We start from the raw sequence: 19,923 nt of genomic DNA on the forward strand, positions 1-19,923 counted from the left end.
ACACATATTCAACTCGGTGTTAAAGTGGTGGAAGAAGTAGAGATCTAGTACTTGAGTGAAAGTACCAATACCACAGCATAAAAAAGCTGTACTACAAGTAAAAGTAATGTCTATAATATCACTGGATTATAATTAGTGATGCGTTAATGAGTAAGCATCACTATTGTTGCCTTTGGTAAAGATGGAGCTAATCTCAACTACATTATGTACTGCTGGGAAACTTAATCCATAATAAAACTGAATATTATTTGATTCATATTCTGTGTTAATGACCTGAATCTGCAAAGTACCTAGTAACTAATGGTGTCAGATAAATGTAATGGAGTAAAAAGTACAATATTGGCTTCCAATATGTAGTGGAGCAGAAGTATTAAGCGGCATAAAATGGTAATGACTAAGTAAAGTATGGGTACCTCAAAATTGTACTTTAGTGTAGTGCTTGAGTAAATGTATTCAGTTACATTCCACCCATGGGAATACATATATAGAAAACATTTCTACAGTGGTGGAAGATGTATTCAAATTATTTACTTACAGATAAACGTCCAGCTGGAGACGATTTAAACAAATGGACACGAGATGTTTTCAGAATAAAAAGGTCAGAGACGATAAGTTTATGTGTTTATCTGCAGTACGTTCAGGTTCAAGGGTTTATGTGCAGGTACATGTACAGCATACAGTATAGTACATGAGCGTACAGTACGTGTGTAGTGAATAGATCCATTAAATCTGTTGTTGTTTGCGCATCTGTCAACATAATGACAGATATGACTTACATGATTAATTATCAAAATTATTTATTATGGGAGTTTATTTAAGGCCGTGTGCATCAGTTCAGATCAGCTTTGTATTAATTGATCAAATGTATTTATGTTTTTGACTGCTATTAATTGATCTCTGATATATAGATAAAGCATGATGGCATGGTGCAAAGCATGGTGATTTTATTCTACTCGTACAAAAGCGTACGACATAGTTTTTGAAAGTCACTGCAGAGTTTTAGGGAATGAGGCCTCACAACATTTAGCAGAGTTAGAGCTGCAGCATGGATGTTAAATTTTGTTGTAATGTTTGATTGTCTGTCATTAGTGAGTAAAGTTAATGATAATAAAACTCATTTCACTAAGCGATCAACAGCTGCATGTCCCTTCAAGTTTATCCGTCAGAGCATCTGCCAATCAAATGACAGAATGTTCAAATCACAAGTTCATCACAGCAGCGTCAGACGTGAGACGTAAGGGGACAAAATCTTCAGACACAGTCAAGACAATCTATTCTGAAGACATTATAAACAACAAGTAATGATCCAGTTTTTAGTTTATTTTCTTGGCTGACACATTCAGCTCAGGCCGGAGAGACAACACTAATAAACACAACACGGTGTTTTATGCATTGATTACATTTTAATGAATAAATACATTTCTTTGGTGGTTGAACATGTGATCTTTTCAGAAGCAGAGCGTCACAAACGGCTCTGCTGACTGATCACATCATCAGCTGATCAATCGATCTGCATACAGTGGGGGTGGAGCTTCAGGTGCGGCGGCTCCAGAGGGATCAGACCCTCAGTCGGTGTCGCTCTGCCTGTCCAGCTACAGACAGTTCAGCACAGACAGCAGAGAAAGCAGCATCACCGTGTCCACGGAGAGCTGTTTGGGCATCGCCGCAGACGCTCGGGGTCTGGTGTAGATGTAGGGATGCTCCTGGAGAAACGCCAGAAAATAGATGTGGTTAAAGGAGTTTTATTCTCCACATTCACAAACGTGAAACTCCGTTGGCTGTGTTTTACCTTCGGTGGGCAGATGGGTTTTATTGGCTCAGACAATATCTCTATCATCTCTTTCTTTCCCTCAGGCTGGAACTGAGGAAGCATTTGAGGGTCAGTATCAGAGAAACTTGATGTGATGTGACCTTTCAGCCATTTTATCTGGAAGATGTTGCATGATTTCTTGTTTTTAATGCATGCAATTAAACCCAATTAAGGCACTTTGTGCAAAAACTTCTGATTCAAATATCATTATTTTATGAACTTCTCTCCACCAAACCTCCAGCTAGCTGACACCATATTCAACAGCTGTGCAGACATTAAAAACGTGAGTTCACCATGTTGTTCCACAGCCCCTTCGCCAGCTCCTCGTGTCCTTTCAGAGTGAAGTGGAAACAATCAGCTGCGAAGAAGCTCAAGTCGAGCGTCCCGTCCTGAAGTCACATCCAGAAGGAGAACACGGAGCAGAAACAGTGACTGACAAACAATGACGACATGAATAATGTGAGCGTGAGACTTACGGGGAGTCTCGCAGGTTGTGCTTTCTCTAAATAAGGCTGCAGAACGACAGCGAAGTCCTTCTTGAGGAATCGGTCGCTGTGCAGGAGCTCCTTCAGTCGCCTCTATGCAAAGTTAAGATCATCATCACGACGGGTTCAACAGTAAAAAAATAAATTCTTTCCAAAGACAAAAAGCAGAGTTTCATCTGTTTTCTTCTTGTTCAGGTGTTTTAACATGGATGGAGAAGTGACGTTGTGACGAGTCGTCTTGACTCACCTGGAATTCATAGTTCACTTCGACCACCTCGTTCAGCTCGGGGGAGTCTTCTTTAGGCTGGACGAGGCAGGAGCAGAATCTCCTGTGAGCAGATTATCAGATTATCACACTGTGGGATCATCAAGTTGTCAAATTAACAGACTGATCAGATCAGTTATCAGATGTATGAAACATGAAACCCCTGTTCAGGCGCTGCACGGCGTCATTTACACGTCACATACTGCAGCACATCGTTTGGATTATTAGTGCTGAGATTGGGGGATTTTAGAAAACGAGCAGATTATCTGACTCTAAAACTGTCTCCTTAAAAAGGATTTCCTGATATTTCAGGTTATTCTGAACAATTCAAAGTGTTTAACAGTTCATTCTGGACACTAAGTGGAACAAAAGTTTGGTATAAACCTGATTTTCATGTTTTATTGATGAGGTTTTGATCACCTCATTAGGAATCTGCTCTACGTCTTTTGATATAATCTGGTGTTAATCCTGCAGTTTGACTCGAGATCAACAGGCGAAAGAAGAAAAAGCTCTTGCGGACTTTTGCAGCTGGCAGGCGAGAGTCGGACGGCGAACCTCTCTGAGAGGCTTCATGGGGAGAATCTGCACCACGTTGACGATAGTCCTGGGGATCTGAAACCAGACGACAAATCACGAGCCAAGTCATTTCTGAAGGCTGAGCGGTGCGGCTTTAAAGGTCCACACATCCTCCCTCACACCTGGTGGTTTCAGCCGTGATAGCGAAGGTGAGAACAAACTGTTCCCAAGCAAGCGAAAGGGAAGGGGAGCATGAGGAAACACAGATGTAAGAGCACACAAAGGGACAGTCAGTGAAAGGCTTAACAATACATCCACAGCTTAGGCAACTCAGCTCAGAGCCAAAGACCTTCACACGTGCTTTATCACTGAATCTGGCTGCAGGAACAGTTTCTCCGTTGTGTAAGAAGACTTAAACCTCCCTGCATTTCTTCTGTTTTACATTAGCAGCAGGCCTGCAGAGATGACGGGCTGCGGTCGAAGACTCAGAGAAATTAAAAAACACTTGGCGTAAACACCTCAGGACGATTTCCATCGAGGTCGAGTGAAGGTGAAGGACTGAGGCGCTCAGACAATCACTACGCTACGCAATCATGTGACGTCAGATTTACTGACATGAGTCTGCTTTAAATGTTGCTGCTGCAAGGAATTGTGGGTCGACATGATCTCCTTTCCTTCCATAAAGCATGGTCCAGTGTATCCTACGCTAAAGGAGACAAGAAAGGAAGCAGTGAAGCACACTTCTTTAGCATTTAGCGAACTGGAGCAGCTCTTGTCATGGCTGCCACTTGGATACTTCTGGGTCATTTCAACCAGTTTCTGAGCAAGAAAAGCTGTTCGACTGCGGCCCAATTCTTATATATTATATAGTCATTCGACAGCTGAAGGTAGAGAGATGACAGGAAACTGTATCATGCTAATGTTAACACGTCAATAAGCCTCTGATTAGCATATCTGCACACAAACAGCAGCCTCATGGTCATGTTAGCATTGAGCTGATGGCTAAGCTAAAGCTACAGGCTGACAGGGTACAGGTGAGCTAGCTCGTTTGATGTGTCGACCCCGTCTGATGACAAAAGTGTTTGAAGCCACACGCCAACAACTAGCTGCTGCCACAGAGATATGCCTGACATTCAGCTGGTTCACGTCCACACCTGTGCACACCTGAGTAATCGCTGCTTAAAGTGGGCGTGATATTCAGATTTTCTGTCTTGAAGAGCTGCAGAAATCATCAAACTGTCTCGTCTCCGGCCTTCTGAGACATAAACTCTCACCTCGCTCATCATCAGGTCCAGAGCTTGTGTCATGTGGTCAATGAAGTTGTCGGGGGAGAACATCACCTGTGGAGAGTTCGACAGGATCAGATTTAACATTGTGACATCATTCTTCTTCTCTTCTTCTTATTTTTGTGCTCTTACTTCATTCATCAAACATGTCCATTTAAATATTTCACATTTCTAGATCCAATTTATCCCATATACCCTCCACTGCTTCACAGTAATCAGTAGAAAACAGGTGCTTTCTGTCTCCCACGACAATCGTATATTTTCTGTCCTGACCAGGATACTGCGTTAAAAAACAGGATTTTTCACCAGTAAGAAACACAGTAAACTCTCACTTTGTTCTTGCAGTAGTCGCAGACGTCGTTCATGCCGATCAGCATCGTCACCACCTTCCAGTCCTCCTGGAAGTTCAGACCCTAGAAAAGAAGCTTTGGCTCAGTTTGGCGGTCGAGCGTCACACAAAGAGGAAAATTAAGATTACTGATCATCTGAGACTCACCGGATAAGACTTGAACGTGTCTATCATGTGTCGTATCTGATCGGAGACGTTTCTGTGGAGGAGCACAGCGTTGACTCACCGCTGAGATGAAACATCTTCATCTGATTATTAAAGCATTTGCAGCTGCAGTGATGCTGATCTTTGAACTGATGGGGAAACACTCCATGATCAAACTCTGTCGCACATCTTAAAGCTGCACTCCACTTTTTTTATATCACCACAAACGTCCCCCAGCGATCTGAAACTTAACAGAGCTCATCGCTGACTTTAAATATCTCTGCAGGGAGGGAAGAAGTGGAAATGAACCAAAGAGAAAGAACAAACCGAGTCTCACAGGGTGTTGTGGCCGGTGACGGCGAAGTTGAAGCCGGTGTCGTTGATGGTCGCTGGCAGGCCGCTGAGCATCATCTTGGGCGCCGGGCCGAGCAGTTTGGGATTGAAGAGTTTGAAAATATCTGGAGAATGAGACGATCAAACAGGAGCTCATAAAGATCCTCCAGCAGAGTTCATTCATTAGCTCAGGCTGGCTAATCTAACCTGCTAACTCAGGTAGCTTTTAGCTTTACAAACTGAAAATGGACTTTTTTCTTCTTCTGTGGTGCGTCTGTGGTCTTTAAACTACGATCTTTTCCCTGTAAACTAACTTACTTGCCAGTGTGATGACGTTTTGATAAGTTCCGTATCCTCCGATGCTGCAGAAGAAAGGAAAAGGACGCAGGAGTCAGGACAGCCTTTGATTGGACGATGATGACAGGTGAGAGCTGGAGTTCTCCATTGGTTAAAAAAAAACAAGATCCACAGACCGCTTTACCTCCAAGACACCTGGCGGAATTCAAAAGGTATGGCTGCAATCGTGGAACCGTTGGCGCCAATCGCCGTCTGCAAAGAAACACCTTGTATTGATTTGTGATGGTTTCCACTACGAGCTGTACTGGTTTGAATGGAAGCAGATTTTTGTGCACACCGCCTCACGCACAGTTAGAGAGTCTCCGAGCGCCGCGATGACCTTCACGTCTGCAGGTCGGACGAATTCAACTGGAACAGAAGACGAGCGAGGAAACGGTCAGAGTCAGTTCAGACACCTGACGCACGGCTCTGCAGGTGAGCTTCACACCTGATCACCTTTCAACTCAACACCTCTGAGAACGCCGTCAGCTGAAGTGACACTCACATATTAAGCAAAAGTAGCAGTACCACCGCGTAGAAATACTCTGCTAGTACAAGTAACAAGTACAAGTGATGCAGTTTCACTTTTAAAAAAGTACAAACTTAATGACATCGATTTAGAAGTACACATTTTAGAAGTATACTTCAAACATACTTTAAATTAAGCAGTGTGTACTTGTAATGAAGTAAACTACTGTTTGGCCTGGACAGCAGTAAAAAGTACAGTATTTGCCTCTGAACTGCAGTGGAGTAGAAGTATAAAGTAGCACAAAATGGAAATACTACCACTTCAAAGCAGTACTTGCTTACAGTACTCAAGTGAATGTACTCAGTTAGTTTGCGTGGCTGTGTGTCGGTCAGGTGACACTCACCTGAGGTGGGGACGGTGGGAGACGGACTCATGTCAGGACAGCTGAACGGAGGATGCAGAGCTCGCTGGAGGAAATCCGGTCCTCGGACGTCCTGCAGGAGAAGCACACAGAGACACTGTCCTGCTCAGAGTCCTCGTCTCTTCACACGCCCTGTCCAATGTGAGCGACACTCCTCTGATCTGGTCTTTCAGAAGCTTCTCGTGGACTCTGACGGTCAGAGTCTAACGAGTGTTTGTCCACAGCAGTCCAGCGTGAGCCACGTCCTCTTCAGGCTGTTGGTGTTTCTTGTGTATTTCCATCATCTTGATGTGTTATTGTTGTGTTTCTGTTTCGCATTAGTCTGGATTTTTGGTTTTGAGCAGCTCTCGGGTTGTTTTAAGATTAAATTTCAGCTGTTTTTGGATGAAGTGTGATTGTATTAGAAATGTTATTAGTGTTTTTATTAGTTGTTTTTTACCTGTCCTGTGTGGCTTAAGATAAGATAAGATAAAGGTGAAACAAAGATCCAACACTGGCCCAGCACTCCTCAGTTTATTCTACTTAAAATACGCTTTCTGAAGGATGTACTCAGTACACTTCGTGCTGTTTTTGTTGCCTTCGAGTGTCCTTAAGTGTACTCAAGTTGTCCTCGAGTATCACTTGAGTACACCTGTGAAAATCAAGATTGAAAAGCATTTAAAACACACCAAAGTGTTGGAAATATACTTAATTAAACTTCACATGAAGTGAAATTAAAGTACACGTTACTGAAGTTTGCTATTAGTGTTTTACAAAGGACTTGAATATAAAAATACTTTTCATAAGTGTACTTTATTACTATTAAAAGTATTTGTAATTTAGTACACCTTTTAAAAGTACACTTAAGCACAATTTACAATACACGTACAACAAAGTACTTTGAAATACCACTTTAAGTATTGCAGAATTAGTATATTCATTTTGAATACGTTTAAGTAGAACTTTATGACGTGTATTCAGAAGTACACTTTTTTAAAGTCAAACGTACTTTCAATGAAGCACAAAAAGTATAAAGTGTACTTGGAATGACTTTTCTGTACTTCAATCATATTTCTAATAATAAAAACTGAAGTAACGTACGCGGCTGTTTGACGTGGGACTACGTCACAGAGGAAGATTCCCTGAAATATTCAGAAGAACAATAAATAAATAAACGAGAGTCTTAATGGAAAATCAAGCTGCTGCTTCCGCTCATGAGAAAAATCTGCAGGATGATTTCTGGATTCAGGTGCATGAAGTTTTTTAATGAACCTGTTTAAGGTGACAGCTGCTCAGAGATGAGCCGTTACACCTGACCGCTGTTAATAATTACAGGGTTTTCTGCACCGTCAACACGATATTATCTATCGATCTATAGAAAACTACCGAACGCAGCAGACCGGACATTTTACATAAATCAGTCTGAAAACTCTCAGAAGGTTTTTAAATGATTTCATTCACAGAACATATTCAAACATTTAACCTGATAAATACATGAAGTATGAAAAGAAATCTTCTAAAAATCCTTTTCTGACACTTTTTCTGTGTCTGAGCTCAATGAACAAGTTGCAGTATTGAGTTTACAGTTGATTTTATATTATTTTAATATATTTCTGTCACTTATTCAGAGTGGAGGAGGTGTAATGGAGAGAATACCTGGCCGAAATCTGCTTTTTCCTGTAGCGTGTAGCCTGCAAGAGAGAAGAAGTTAAGTTAAAGTTAAGTAGATCTTAAAGTTTGTTCCAGATTCTGTGGACAGACTAATAATAATAATAATTTAAATAATTGTTTTGAGCAAAGAAAATGAACACAGGGCAAGAAAATGCAAACAGACTGCTCACATCCCTCCACGATGATAGATTTCAGCTCTTACCGTCCACATGACAGGAGGCCAATACACAGAGAGCAAACAGCACGCAGGACGACATGTCGTCGCCCCTCAGACGAAACCAAGAAATAAAATAAAGAGTTCTGAGGCTCTGAGCTTTGTTAGCCTCACCTAACCTCCGTAAAGGACGCTGATTAACCTTATCTCTGACCTTTGCAGTCATTAATGCATGCAGAACCTGCCGGGCAGTAATGTGATCGTCAATTGTAAACAAGCATGTAAAGTCCAAATTAAAGTGTCTTAAACGACAAATGGCAGAAAACAAACAGGCGTCTTCCTGAACGTTCAGCTGCGTCTCTCCGTCCACTGACGAAGGCCGCACACGTTCAAAGATAACGAGGATCCTAAATCAAGATTTCTCAAAAAGTTTTCATTTGTTTTTTTCTCTGAGCCAGAAAGAATCAAATATCCCTGCAGTCACCTGAAAACACCTGAGCAGCTCAAAGTGTAAGAAAGGTTTCTACACATTTTCACTAATTTGCAAGCGTGTGTGTGTGTGTGCGTGTGTGTCTTTACTACTTGTAAGTCTGTATTTTTATAGAGCTTTGTACTGTTGAATCTCCTCCATTGTTATGAAGTTATGACTGTCATTGAGTGCTTGTATATCTCTGTTCTTATTACGTTTCTTATCAATTACTTTGCTATTTTATGCACTTTAATGCAGGATTTTTTCTGCCTTTTTTCTTTTCTTTTTTAAAAATTTCTGGCCCAGTGGCTGCAGATACGTCACATTCACGTCATGTGTTTGCTGCTCTCTAACTGTCAGCAATAAAATCTTTATCTGTGATCTGCAGTGTATCACCATGACTAATAAACATGTTTTCATGTGTGAAAGTAAACTACTGTGTTGTATTTGTGTGAAAGAAAAATGAAAAATTGGCCCAAAAGTGAGAGATACTCATCCTCAGATGACCAGAAAAAGTATATTTGATCTGTTTCTCCAAACTGAGCTTCACATCATATGACTGAGTTTATATTGTTGGAAAGTTTTATACGAATTTATTTCATTTGTAGGGAAAACCAGCTCTGTGATGTGGAGGCCACGTGTCCATTTCCCCCATTTCTATAAAATCTTGATTTTTTTGGAGGAATTACTTTATATTTTTATATATCATGTTTCGTGTTTCCACCGTTTTTTTGTACTTAATTAATCTAATTTGAGCAAATAATTAAAAATCTAACTGTTTAATTCAAGGGTGATTGTATTAAATGTAAAAATAACCTGCCATTTGCCCTTTTAAAATGATTTATTAGGCTAATATTTATTAGCTAGCTATGAAAAAAAAAAAAAGCTAGCGTCGTGACGTCATCACGGGGGTCACGGCGGTGACCTCAGGTGTGTGTGTGTGTGTGTTTTTTTTTTTTTTTTTTTTTCACCAACAGTTTTTCAGATTTATTCCTCCTGAAGATAAACAAATGGAGCTGGCGGCGGTTTGCGCTGGAAACATGAAAAATGTGATCGAACCGCGCGGGTTAAAGCGAGCAAAATGCCCGGACAGAAGAGAAGATACAACGTACGTTTCCCTCCGGTGAGTTTAAAGTTTGTTCAGCCGCGTTAAAGATGCGTAAAGCGCTGTTAAAACAAGCTAACAGTTAGCTGCCTCCATGTAGCATGGAGTGCTGGGAGCCCGTGCTGCTTTCAGGGGCTGTCAGGAATTCTGCTACTCACCGTCCTGATAAAGTGGTCATACATTACGACTGTCAAGCGTCAGATCCTTCAGGAGCGATATGCAGGACTGGCTACAGTCAAGATACAGTCAAGTTTGGTGTTTTCAACTTACTGACTACATTCTCAACATATCGGCGTTACTTGGGAAGATCTGCAGTTATAAATGTGTATGTTTTAAGATTAAATCCTGTTAGAACCAATGGAGGAAGAAGTTAAAACTCTTGAACGAATCACTAAAACTTGTAAATAACAAAAAAAAGCCCCTAAATTAGCTAATCAGACATAGCTTTCTTTTCTTTTCTTTTCTTTTCTTTTCTTATTAGTTTTGTATTTTAAGCTAACTGCTCTGTCCTTTGCCCTTTGAGGTTATCATTGTTCAACCGGAGGCAGATGATTTGTGATGATTATGATGTGAAATATACCTTGTTAAAAAAAAAGTACACACACATTTTAACAACTTGTGGTAAATGCGAAGCTGTTCACACCAACATCAGATGATAAAAGTACTCGGCAGACAAGATTTACATCCTTACATGTTGTAGAAGCAGTGGTTTACGATGAGAGCCTGAATGCAGCAGCTAAACTTTCCTCACGTTTTTCTCTGAAAACGGTGAAATCTTTGTTTTTGCCGCCAGAGTCGCATCAAAAAGATCATGCAGAAGGACGCAGAGGTGGGGAGGATCGCGATGGCGGTGCCTGTGATCATCTGTATCCTTTCACACCTACAGATGAGCTGGACGTGTTCTGTCATCCCCGTTTCTGCAGCAGCCCTCTGCTAAGCATGCTGGGAGTTGTAGTCCTTCCAATAGACACACTCTTAACATCTGACATGCAACACCTTCTGACAGGTAATTCTAAACTGCATTTTTTCTTCAGCAAAGGATGTTTTATGTTTAAGAGTTCAGAAATCTAAAGTCCTGAACTGCAGCCGTCAGCTCGAGCGCTGGAAATGTTCCTGAAGTGTCTGCTGACCAAAACCTGTCTGATAACTCAGTCCAAGCTCAGCACCGTCGTGTCCGTCGCCCACATGTGAGTAAGCGATGCTCCACCTTCAGCTGGACAGAAAGGAAGAAGCTGGTGTCTTTTTAGTTTATACACTCTATACAATAAACGTGTCAGTAAATGTATCGTGAGGAGGAAATCCAGGTGTGATGCATTCACTGCCTGCCTCCTCTTGCTCTGTAGGAAGCAGTGCATCGAGTCAGAGAAGCTCTTCGACTTCCTCAAAGACCTGGTGGAGCGAGCCACATCTACGGCAGCCCAGAAGGACAACAGAGGCATGAGTATGTGGCCGTTATACAGGTAGAGTCTGAAGGATTTCTCATCGCTGCTTCTGACTTCAGAGGTTACGAGCATTTTTAGAAGCGTTAAAGGAAGGAAGTGAGGTTTCATGTCGCGTATTTAAACGATTTGCAGCTTGTTCTAAATGACACAAGTTCACTTAAATCAACACTGAAAAGGATGTTTGTGTTATGTACAGTATTTCCATATTAGGGCTGTGATGTTTATCATATATGACAAAGAAAAGCAGCAGATCCTCACATCTGACAGGCCGAACGGGAGTTTGACATTGTTGCTTAAACATTTACTGAAACAATGAATCAGTCATCAAAATTAAATAAAAATATAAATTAAATATTTTACATGATCTTCTCCCCAGGACCAGACGGCATGACATTTCTGTTAAAAAACCGGCTGAAGTGGTAGAAATGGCGCCACGAGCGAGCCTCGACTCCCTGGACAACGACTCCACCTCCAGCGTACGTATTCTGCGACTGCAGACGCTTGAACGCACCGCAGCGAGACGTGCTTTTTGTCTTCTTACATACAAGAAGCAGATTAGGAGGAGCTCCTTTATCTGGATTATTTATTATATTTAAAAGGGTCAGATGCTGCTGTGGGATTGTGTTGATGTTTGAGCGCTCAGCTAACAAGGAGTTGCAACAGCACCCCCGTGAGGCTGTAATGTGTATCACACCCCAGGAAACAAGCCTTCATTGACTCCTCTGAGGTGAATCCCTCGCTGTGTTTCTTGCAGGAGTCGGAGCTTTTCATCTGCTTCTGACGGTGAGCATTCGACCGGAGGAAAGATCGTTTCCATCGCTTCACTTTGGTTTAAAAGTTTGTCTTTATTTGAGCTTTGCTGGTCCGGGTCAACACTTTGGAGGGGAAATTTACTGTGGGAAAAAAGTTGTTTTGGGGAAAAAAAAAGATATTTAAGTTCTAAAATGTTTTAGACCTTTGCCTGCAAATATATACTTTATTTAGTTTTTGGAAAAAAGGGCGTTTTGTGAGGAAGTCCTTTCACTTTTCATTTGTAACCAATGTGTTCAGATGACAAGAACCTGAATTCTGTGTGTAACAAACTGAAATGATCACATATGAAATGCTTCAGACTTTTAAATTCTAAAGCTTTTTGTTTGCTTTAATCTTTTGTTTTGTAACTAAGTACAAAATAAATGTTGCGCAGTGTTAAATTGTAAGACATGATGTCTTTGTGGTTAAAACCCCAGTTTTTTTAAAACCTTTTCGACGACAAACCAACCTTTAAAACCACAGCCAGTGCTTATTCTGTGGCTTCACCTTTGCATGTGAAATGTCATCAGACTGAATAAATACGTTCATTTCAGCTTCTCAGATCGACAGATTTAATATGAAGATGTTGAAAGATGTGCTCACATAAAAAAAAAAAACAAATCAAGAGCAGACAGGATTTGGTTTATTCCAACCAACTCATCTTTTTACAGTGTGAAGGGATGAAATGATGAATAAATAGATGCTTTTTGTTCTGAACTTTTTACTGGAAATTTACACTTTGAAGCCAAATGTTGCAGAACGTCTCTCTAAAGTTGCTACGCTAGCTACCTGCATGAGGGACCCAAACACTTCTCACATTCCGCTGCCGAGCGGCTGAGCCGACCGCCGCAGACGGACGCCGGGCTGGAAATGAGCGTGAAATCAGGCCGAGGCGAAACAACTGAAAGAACAACACTGCTGAGCTCTAAGTGACAGACTCCAGGAGCAAAGTTCAGATCTTCAGTCGCAGTTTGAAATGAAACATGCATCTTGGCTGAAAGCATCTTCACTACAGTTACACTTGAAAAGAGTAAAGTAAAAAAAAAACAAAAAAAATCCTTCTCAAAGCAACATTTTTTTTTCTCTGAACAAAAAAAAAACATTTATTTTATCTCTTGCAGTAATTCTGTATTCATAGACGTGGAGGCCAATTTGCATTAGTGGTTCAATCGATTCTTTGCTTTAATGCATTTTCCACCCAGAGTCCCACAGGCACAGTCCATTCAGGCTCCGCTCAATCACTGACCCCAATACTTACGGCGAGAAGTCTAGATTTAAATATGTTCAAAAATTAAAACATTTACAAATACACACGGCGACAGATCGGCCTTCAGCTCTCGTCTCTTTCCTGAACCCTTGAGTTGACAGTGGGACGCCTTGTGGCAGACAGATCGAAGGACAAGTTTAAAAATCGAGAACGGAAACGGAAACAGGACTATGGCACGCAGTCTTCAGAAGAGTCGCGCTCCGTAGCCAAAAGTCTGTCTAATAGCCTCGAAGTAGTATCTCTTCCAGCCCTCTTTTGTCCGCTCCTCCTCGCTGTCCGGGACGCCTCGACACTCCACCTTCAGCTCCGTCTCGCTGCTCCGGTCCAAGAACGTCATCGTGATGGTCGCATAATGCTCTGCGGAGCAGGAACGACGGCACGTTAGCGCCAAGAGTCTTTATCTCTGAGCAACTCACTCTTCATCATTTCTGATCTGATGACCTGCAGTTTCTGTGTTTGTCTTATTTTTCTGATCAATTATTCACTAAACTATAAAATGTCAGCATCATGGAAATGCACCTCACATTACCAGAACATAAAGATCTTTAAATTGGATTCTTTTTTTTAGCATTCAACAACCAAAAATTGCCACAGATTCTCAGTTTCAGTAGTTTGAAATGATGCAAAGCAATAAAATCAGCCATTTTTTACTAAATAATACTCTGTTTCAGCAAATATTATACTGTTTTATATTAAAAGAGATTGAGTTTGAATGAACATACCAGAGGGCCAGTTGTTATACCTCCACTTCATAACTATCTTCTCATCAGGAACCTGTGCAGAGGACGAGTCCACGTCATATGAAGGACAACTCTATACACACATGACATAATCCAGATTATTTGACGGTGTAAAAGGCTGAACGTCAGTCTCACCAGCTCTGTGAATTCACCAAAAACGTTTCCTTCTAGCAGCCGAAACTTTCCGCCTCTCTCTCCGTCCACTGTCGCTGGAGCATGTGTGAACGCCTGGACCATCTGCAGACGGACAGCAGACACTTTAATCAGAGGGGAAACGGATGAAGAGCTGAGTGAAGCAAGCAGACGAGCAGCTGACCCTCACCTCCTGGTGGAGGAAGACCCTGTAGAGGTCAGCCGGCGAGGTGAGGAAGGTTTCTTTCATGCTGAATTTACAGGTGGGGATCTTGACGCCGGTGTTGATCGGAGCAGCTGTGCTGCTCGAGGAGGAAATCTGCTCCACACAAGGAGAAGAAAAGTGTGGTGAGTCTGCCTCGAGGAAAACACTGAAGAACTCAGAACGAGAACGAGACACCCACCTGAGTTTTATCCAGCTTGGCTTTGGACTGTGATGTGGACGGAGGCTTGGCCACACCATTGGCTGTGGGCAGGATCATCCCCTGTGTGAACTCTGAATCACACACACACAAGAAAAAGTATCTTAAAACCCATTTTTTTCTTCATCGCAACTGATTTCAAAGTACTTCTTTAACAGCCACGTGCAAATAAAAAACTGAGTCCACCTGAATAACTGCTGAGGATGTTTACAACTTTGTTAGCAAAGATCCACAGTGACGCTCATTTAACAGCACATTTATTTTTCTCAGTTTGTGTTGGTTTTTATTTGGTGCAGAAATATTAAAGGCTCATGGCTGTGATTTAAATCAGCTTTCATTAAAGGGTTGGGGTAAACAGGTAAACTGATGAAGGATCCTGTGGTCTGAGTTCTGGAGGTCAGACGACGCGTTTCACGTCACTTCAGATCGTTTCACTCGCCTGTTTTTAAGAACTCCACGTAGCTTCCCAGAGCTTCGCGGATTTTCTCGGCTCCTTTTGTCCTCATCAGGCTGGTCAGCGGCGTTTCAGGCTCATCTTTATTCAACGATACACAAATCTGGACAAAGATGAGAGGGCGGGGGTCACCACAGTGTTCGTGCAGCAGTCAGAGTCAAACACGTGAGCTCTTCAGCGAAACTTACATCGAGGTCCTCCATGTCGTTCTCATCAGACAGGTTTGGAACCTCGATCGTCCCTTTGTATTTCACTCCAGCTTTTGACTTTCCTGGTAAAATGAAGAGAGTGCAGGCGTCAGCTCGGCTGCTTGGCCAATGAAACCGATTCTGATTATAGAATGTCAAAATGAGAAAGCGGTGATGACATTTCAGGAAACAGACGCTGCAGGAGGGAGGTGATTAAGCCAGCTTCCTGTTTGTTTCCTCTGTATTCACCCAGTGATGGCAGCTAAGGCAGTCATCACCACTGCTGGCAGACGTGTGACCAGTACTGAACATATATTTAACCAAATCCCCCCCGACTAAACAAAGAGCAGCCTCAGTCTTGTGCTTACCGGTCCAGGTAGCTTTCAGGTTCCATTCATAGAAGAAAATAAGTTTCCCTTTGCGGTTGTTAATCGAGGCCTCTCCTTCCAGCTTGCTGACTTCCGTCACCTCGCAGCTCCCCTCTTCGTTCTCCACGGTCAACCCCATGAGGAGGGATTTTAACTTGTCTGACGACCAGTTTGTTGCATCTCGTTCAGTCCTGAAAAATCCAGCAGAGACCACAGCGATGAGACAGGGCATCCAAACAGGTAAACAATACATTTACAGCGTTACGTGTTCTTCACTTCCATCCTGTTCAATGTTTTGTATACTAATGCAACACATAAGATGCAAAGCTGCCAACAGATATCAGTGTGTTTACGACCAGTGCATCCTGATCTAAAAGTCTCCATTGACTCCCATCAGAGGACATGAGGAGCCAGTGGATCAACTTGATGGAAACTTCCCAACAACAACAACAACAACAACAACAACAACAACAACAACAACAACTCTGAGGCTAACAGTTCTAACTTTATGTGTGTGCAAACCATTTTACTTCGGACAGCTTCGGGGCAATACAAAGCAGGATTCACTTAAAAACTGACGCTCAAGGAAGGATCAATACCGGCTTCAAGCTCAGAATCTGAGTTTTGGCATTTTTATGTTGCATTACTGTTAATTTAGTTGGTTAGCCGATTTGATTTGCTGTTAGCATGTTCTGCAGCTAGTAGCATCTATTGTAAAACCACACACTGGAGCGACGTTGGAGTATTTCAAGCTGACGGAAAGTCAAGAGAAGCTCCAAACTTCCCTCTTTGCCTTCACTGCCAGCCAGCATCAGTGTCTGAAGTCACCAAAGCTGCATTTTAAGAAATCTAAAGGCTTTTTTGGAAGTTTTAACTGTGAACTCCCTTAATATGAAGAGAAAGGAGGGACCATGGTGTAACAACTCAAAATCATCTAAAGTCCATCTTCATCCTGAAACAACTCTTTAAATATTTAAAATGAAGAAATGCATTTCTGACCTGAATCATATCACCATAGAGGTGAATTCACTTACAATGAGGAAACCCTTAAAGCAGCACAGAGTTATGGATGCCAATTCAATATGTAGGATATTTGTGCAATCCTTTACTTACGGACACTTTAACATTACTGCTTAGCTCTCACTGAAAGACACACACAACAGAAAGGACACTAAAATCTGGATCTATTGGACACGTTGTCTTTCTTTAGCTTGTAGCTACGAACTGTAAGATAACCTTTACAGTGTGTGAGTGGGGCTAAGTCACTTCAGGTGTTCTACACAGGTGTAATATCAGAAGCTGAAAACTTTCTCACCATTTAATTACACTTTAAATGACGTTATTACACCGTAACACGTGTGCTGAAACAGACAGCGTTAACAACTACCGACCGCTACCCACGTCAAAGCCAGCATCTGAAGCTACAGCAGCTAGCTACAGGCGAAGCTAACTAAAGAAAACCATCATACGGTTAGCTCGAGCCCTCGAATATGACTCTTTGTTTTAATAATACTCTATATTTGGCGCTCAGAGCTGCCTATGAACCTAAAACCGATCTGCATAGGGGACATAGTCCAAAAGCGACAGCTGTAGCTCGTTGGTACGAGCTGAATGTGAGATGTTAGCATTAGCAGGATAAGTAACGTTAGCAATCGGTGTCCTTTCATTACATCTCACCAGTGCCAGTTGTTGACATTAGTCGCATCGGCTCTCTCCTCCACGATCCATCGAGGGTCTCCTTCTCCCCACTTAGCCATTTGGCCAGCTGGACGTTTTTCTGAAGTTATGAGGAGCGTCGGAAGCAGAGCAGAGCGGCCGGTTTGCCGGTGACTGTCCGATGCACGTTGTTTCTAGAAGCCTCTCGCCGCTGCTGCCTGGCTCTCGAGCGGTGCTCCTGCGTTTATCCGCCGTGCACAGAAATTGCTGGAAACAGAACTTTGTGGAACGCGGTGAAAATGTCCGCCCTACCGGAAGTAGTCTTCTGAAGAATGGTTCCGCGTCTTACAGGAAGGCCTCTGGAAAGAAAGAAAACCATGAAAACGAAGGACATGAGCATTATTTTGTGACAGTCATCAGTAAACTGTTTTCTCAAAGACGCGTTTGTTTTATTTTAGCAACACATTAACAAATAAAGCGGTTTATTCAATGATAAAATAGATTTAGTGGCTGATCCAAAGGGCTTCTTTATGAAAATGACATGTACAGCTAAAACAATCAAACTACAAATCAATTAGTTGACTGACACAAAAACAATCTCCATCTGTCACATACTGAATATCATTGATTTTTGGATTACTGGACAAAACGAGACATCTGAAGACCTCACCTTGAGCATTTCAAAGGCAAAATGATTGATCGATAATGTTAATAACTGCCTTACTGACATGCCCTGAGCATTTACATGGCTCACATTGAACACATTCCTCCCACAAGCAGAATTTACATATTGGACAGTAAGCAAGAAAATAAAGGATTGCTGTTTCAGTCCGTCCAGCTTCAAACAGCCCGTTCCTTTATGCTGCAGTGTGTATCACTGCACAGTCCACTGCTGACATGGGGATTAAACATGGTACCATCTTTATTTTATGGATCGTGTTCACAGGTGGGATGTCATGTTGCTGCATTACCTCCCTCTTTATCCTGCATCTTTTTCTATATTCTGTATCTTTTTCATGGCAGATATTTGGACATGTCATAGCAAGACAAACAAAAGTCAAAATAAATTTTGCAAAAATTTGCTCAGAAGCCACGACAGCAAGCCAGCATGCACAATACTGGGACCCTGGAAGCTGCTCAGCTAAATAAAGTGCAGTGGTTTTTAATGTTATCAATTATACCTGAGCCTGTCTTTTGATTGGTCAGCGTTCCTGTGTGGTGGGATCTTGGGGATAGCATGTTTGCATAAGCTCCCCCTGCAGAAGCTCTGTGCTGTGAGGTGAAGAGTCAGCTGGTGACGGTATGAGACAGAAAATGCTTGTTTTACATCATAAGTTAAACCGTCACACCGTGAGCAACATCCTCTCCAGGTTTGGTATGAAGGATAATTACTGTACCTGTGAGATCCCAGATCAGTGAAGGAGTCTAACCGGCTGGTTTTCGGCTCAAACCCAATCTTCCCAAAATGTTTTAAATCTGTTTTTAGGTTTCTGAAATATATAATTTAATAGGAAGGCAGATTAAACTAATTACCAAGAAGGAAAAACAAAAAAAAACTCCATGGAAGAGGTAATAAGCACCACCAGCACCAATAATTACTGATAATTACACCAGTGTGACTCACAGGTGCCACGTGTGGTCGTCTTAGCTTCGAGAGAGAGAGAAAAAACACTTCTGCAAAGACTGACAGTGGATGCTAAATACGCTGACGTGATGTTTAAAGGGAAAACTCAGGAAGAGATAAACACATTTGATTTTGAGATTTAATTCAACTTGCAATTTATCAGCACTCAAACTTTAAAGGTGGATACACACAAATGTAAGAAGTTGTTAACATTTGGCATCAAAACCAAACAGCCAACAAAATGCCATCCAGACGCCTTTAAACTTTTCTTTTTTCTTTTTATCTGCAATTTGTAATCAGCAATTGCATTCAGCGTGTACAGAGAGTCCATAAGTCAGTGAAAAATCTCCACCTGTCTCCATCTGTTATTGACTGCTTAAAACAGCATTAAAATATGGCAGTTTGGTGAGATTATTCACCCTGCAGTCAACACAAATCATGACCAACCACTTTCCTGTCACTATGAACAGGACAGAATATGGCAGAAATAAGATCACTAAATACTAAAATCACTAATTTACCTGAAGAGGTTTTACAGTGTGTGCAGCACACAACAGCCTCCATCCTTGAACCTTCGCTTTGGATGAGGAAAAACTCCCCCAAACAAACTCTAACAGGGAAAAAGAGGGACCTCTCTTCCAGGACGGACCAATGCTGTGTGACCAAAATAGCAAAATTATAATATGGAAAATCAGGATGACTAATGTGTTTGAGAAGCACTGAAACTAGCTGCTTCACAGAAGCACAGCGGTTAGCTCTGTCACCTCACAGGATCACGGTCCTGGGTTCAAAGCTGCCACGACTCCAAACCAATAAACAAACTCCTGAGGACAACGTGGACCAAAAACAAGCTTCCACAGACCAAAACCAGGCAGTTTAGGTTTGCTGGTGGCTCTAAATTGCCTGCATGTGAACGTGAGTGAGACTGGTTGTGTGTCAGACCTGTGATCGACTGGGAAGAGTTGTTTTTTGACTGTTATGGGAGAATAAAATTTTAACAACGCAATAATGAGCAAAAGCACACAGTGAGATAAAAGGACTTGTTA

The 19,923-nt window shown here is 41.9% G+C and overlaps 3 protein-coding genes across 3 annotated transcripts; 1 reads left to right on the forward strand and 2 right to left on the reverse strand.

The window, feature by feature from the left end:
• Positions 1-1,387: 1,387 nt before the first annotated feature.
• LOC139341927 (phospholipase B1, membrane-associated) lies at positions 1,388-10,724 on the reverse strand. The gene is made up of 12 exons (XM_070978663.1): positions 10,484-10,724; positions 8,050-8,084; positions 6,397-6,487; positions 5,835-5,893; positions 5,670-5,737; positions 5,507-5,550; positions 5,193-5,313; positions 4,859-4,910; positions 4,695-4,775; positions 4,351-4,416; positions 2,543-3,172; positions 1,388-2,388 (listed from the first exon to the last, which is right to left on the reverse strand). Exons 3-11 carry the CDS (start codon positions 6,425-6,427, stop codon positions 3,047-3,049), a joined length of 648 nt encoding a protein of 215 aa, XP_070834764.1. The 5' UTR covers positions 6,428-6,487; positions 8,050-8,084; positions 10,484-10,724; the 3' UTR covers positions 1,388-2,388; positions 2,543-3,046.
• On the forward strand, positions 9,671-12,578 carry LOC139341928 (dr1-associated corepressor). Its single transcript, XM_070978664.1, has 6 exons — positions 9,671-9,810; positions 10,586-10,658; positions 10,886-10,979; positions 11,136-11,252; positions 11,611-11,710; positions 11,989-12,578. Exons 1-6 carry the CDS (start codon positions 9,769-9,771, stop codon positions 12,013-12,015), a joined length of 453 nt encoding a protein of 150 aa, XP_070834765.1. The 5' UTR covers positions 9,671-9,768; the 3' UTR covers positions 12,016-12,578.
• A 73-nt stretch (positions 12,579-12,651) lies between these two features.
• On the reverse strand, positions 12,652-17,612 carry ahsa1b (AHA1, activator of heat shock protein ATPase homolog 1b). The gene is made up of 9 exons (XM_070978662.1): positions 17,275-17,612; positions 15,598-15,788; positions 15,230-15,312; positions 15,027-15,144; positions 14,570-14,661; positions 14,356-14,484; positions 14,169-14,270; positions 14,016-14,067; positions 12,652-13,650 (listed from the first exon to the last, which is right to left on the reverse strand). The coding sequence occupies exons 1-9, from the start codon at positions 17,352-17,354 to the stop codon at positions 13,478-13,480; spliced, it is 1,020 nt and encodes a 339-aa protein (XP_070834763.1). The 5' UTR covers positions 17,355-17,612; the 3' UTR covers positions 12,652-13,477.
• Between the last annotated feature and the right edge of the window lie 2,311 nt (positions 17,613-19,923).

Source organism: Chaetodon trifascialis, chromosome 14 (assembly GCF_039877785.1).
Source record: "Chaetodon trifascialis isolate fChaTrf1 chromosome 14, fChaTrf1.hap1, whole genome shotgun sequence".
Classification (NCBI taxonomy): domain Eukaryota; kingdom Metazoa; phylum Chordata; class Actinopteri; order Chaetodontiformes; family Chaetodontidae; genus Chaetodon; species Chaetodon trifascialis.

Coding starts and splice junctions, on each gene's coding strand:
- LOC139341927 (XM_070978663.1), bottom strand. CDS start 6,427: ATGAGTCCGTCTCCCACCGTCCCCACCTCAG. Junction 5,894..6,396: donor TCCCACCGTCCCCACCTCAG/GTGAGTGTCACC, acceptor CTTCTGTTCCAG/TTGAATTCGTCCGACCTGCA. Junction 5,738..5,834: donor CGCTCGGAGACTCTCTAACT/GTGCGTGAGGCG, acceptor GTTTCTTTGCAG/ACGGCGATTGGCGCCAACGG.
- LOC139341928 (XM_070978664.1), top strand. CDS start 9,769: ATGCCCGGACAGAAGAGAAGATACAACGTACGTTTCCCTCCG. Junction 11,253..11,610: donor AGTATGTGGCCGTTATACAG/GTAGAGTCTGAA, acceptor TCTTCTCCCCAG/GACCAGACGGCATGACATTT. Junction 11,711..11,988: donor ACAACGACTCCACCTCCAGC/GTACGTATTCTG, acceptor TGTTTCTTGCAG/GAGTCGGAGCTTTTCATCTG.
- ahsa1b (XM_070978662.1), bottom strand. CDS start 17,354: ATGGCTAAGTGGGGAGAAGGAGACCCTCGATGGATCGTGGAGGAGAGA. Junction 15,789..17,274: donor AATGTCAACAACTGGCACTG/GTGAGATGTAAT, acceptor TGGATTTTTCAG/GACTGAACGAGATGCAACAA. Junction 15,145..15,229: donor ACGACATGGAGGACCTCGAT/GTAAGTTTCGCT, acceptor ATCTTTGTCCAG/ATTTGTGTATCGTTGAATAA.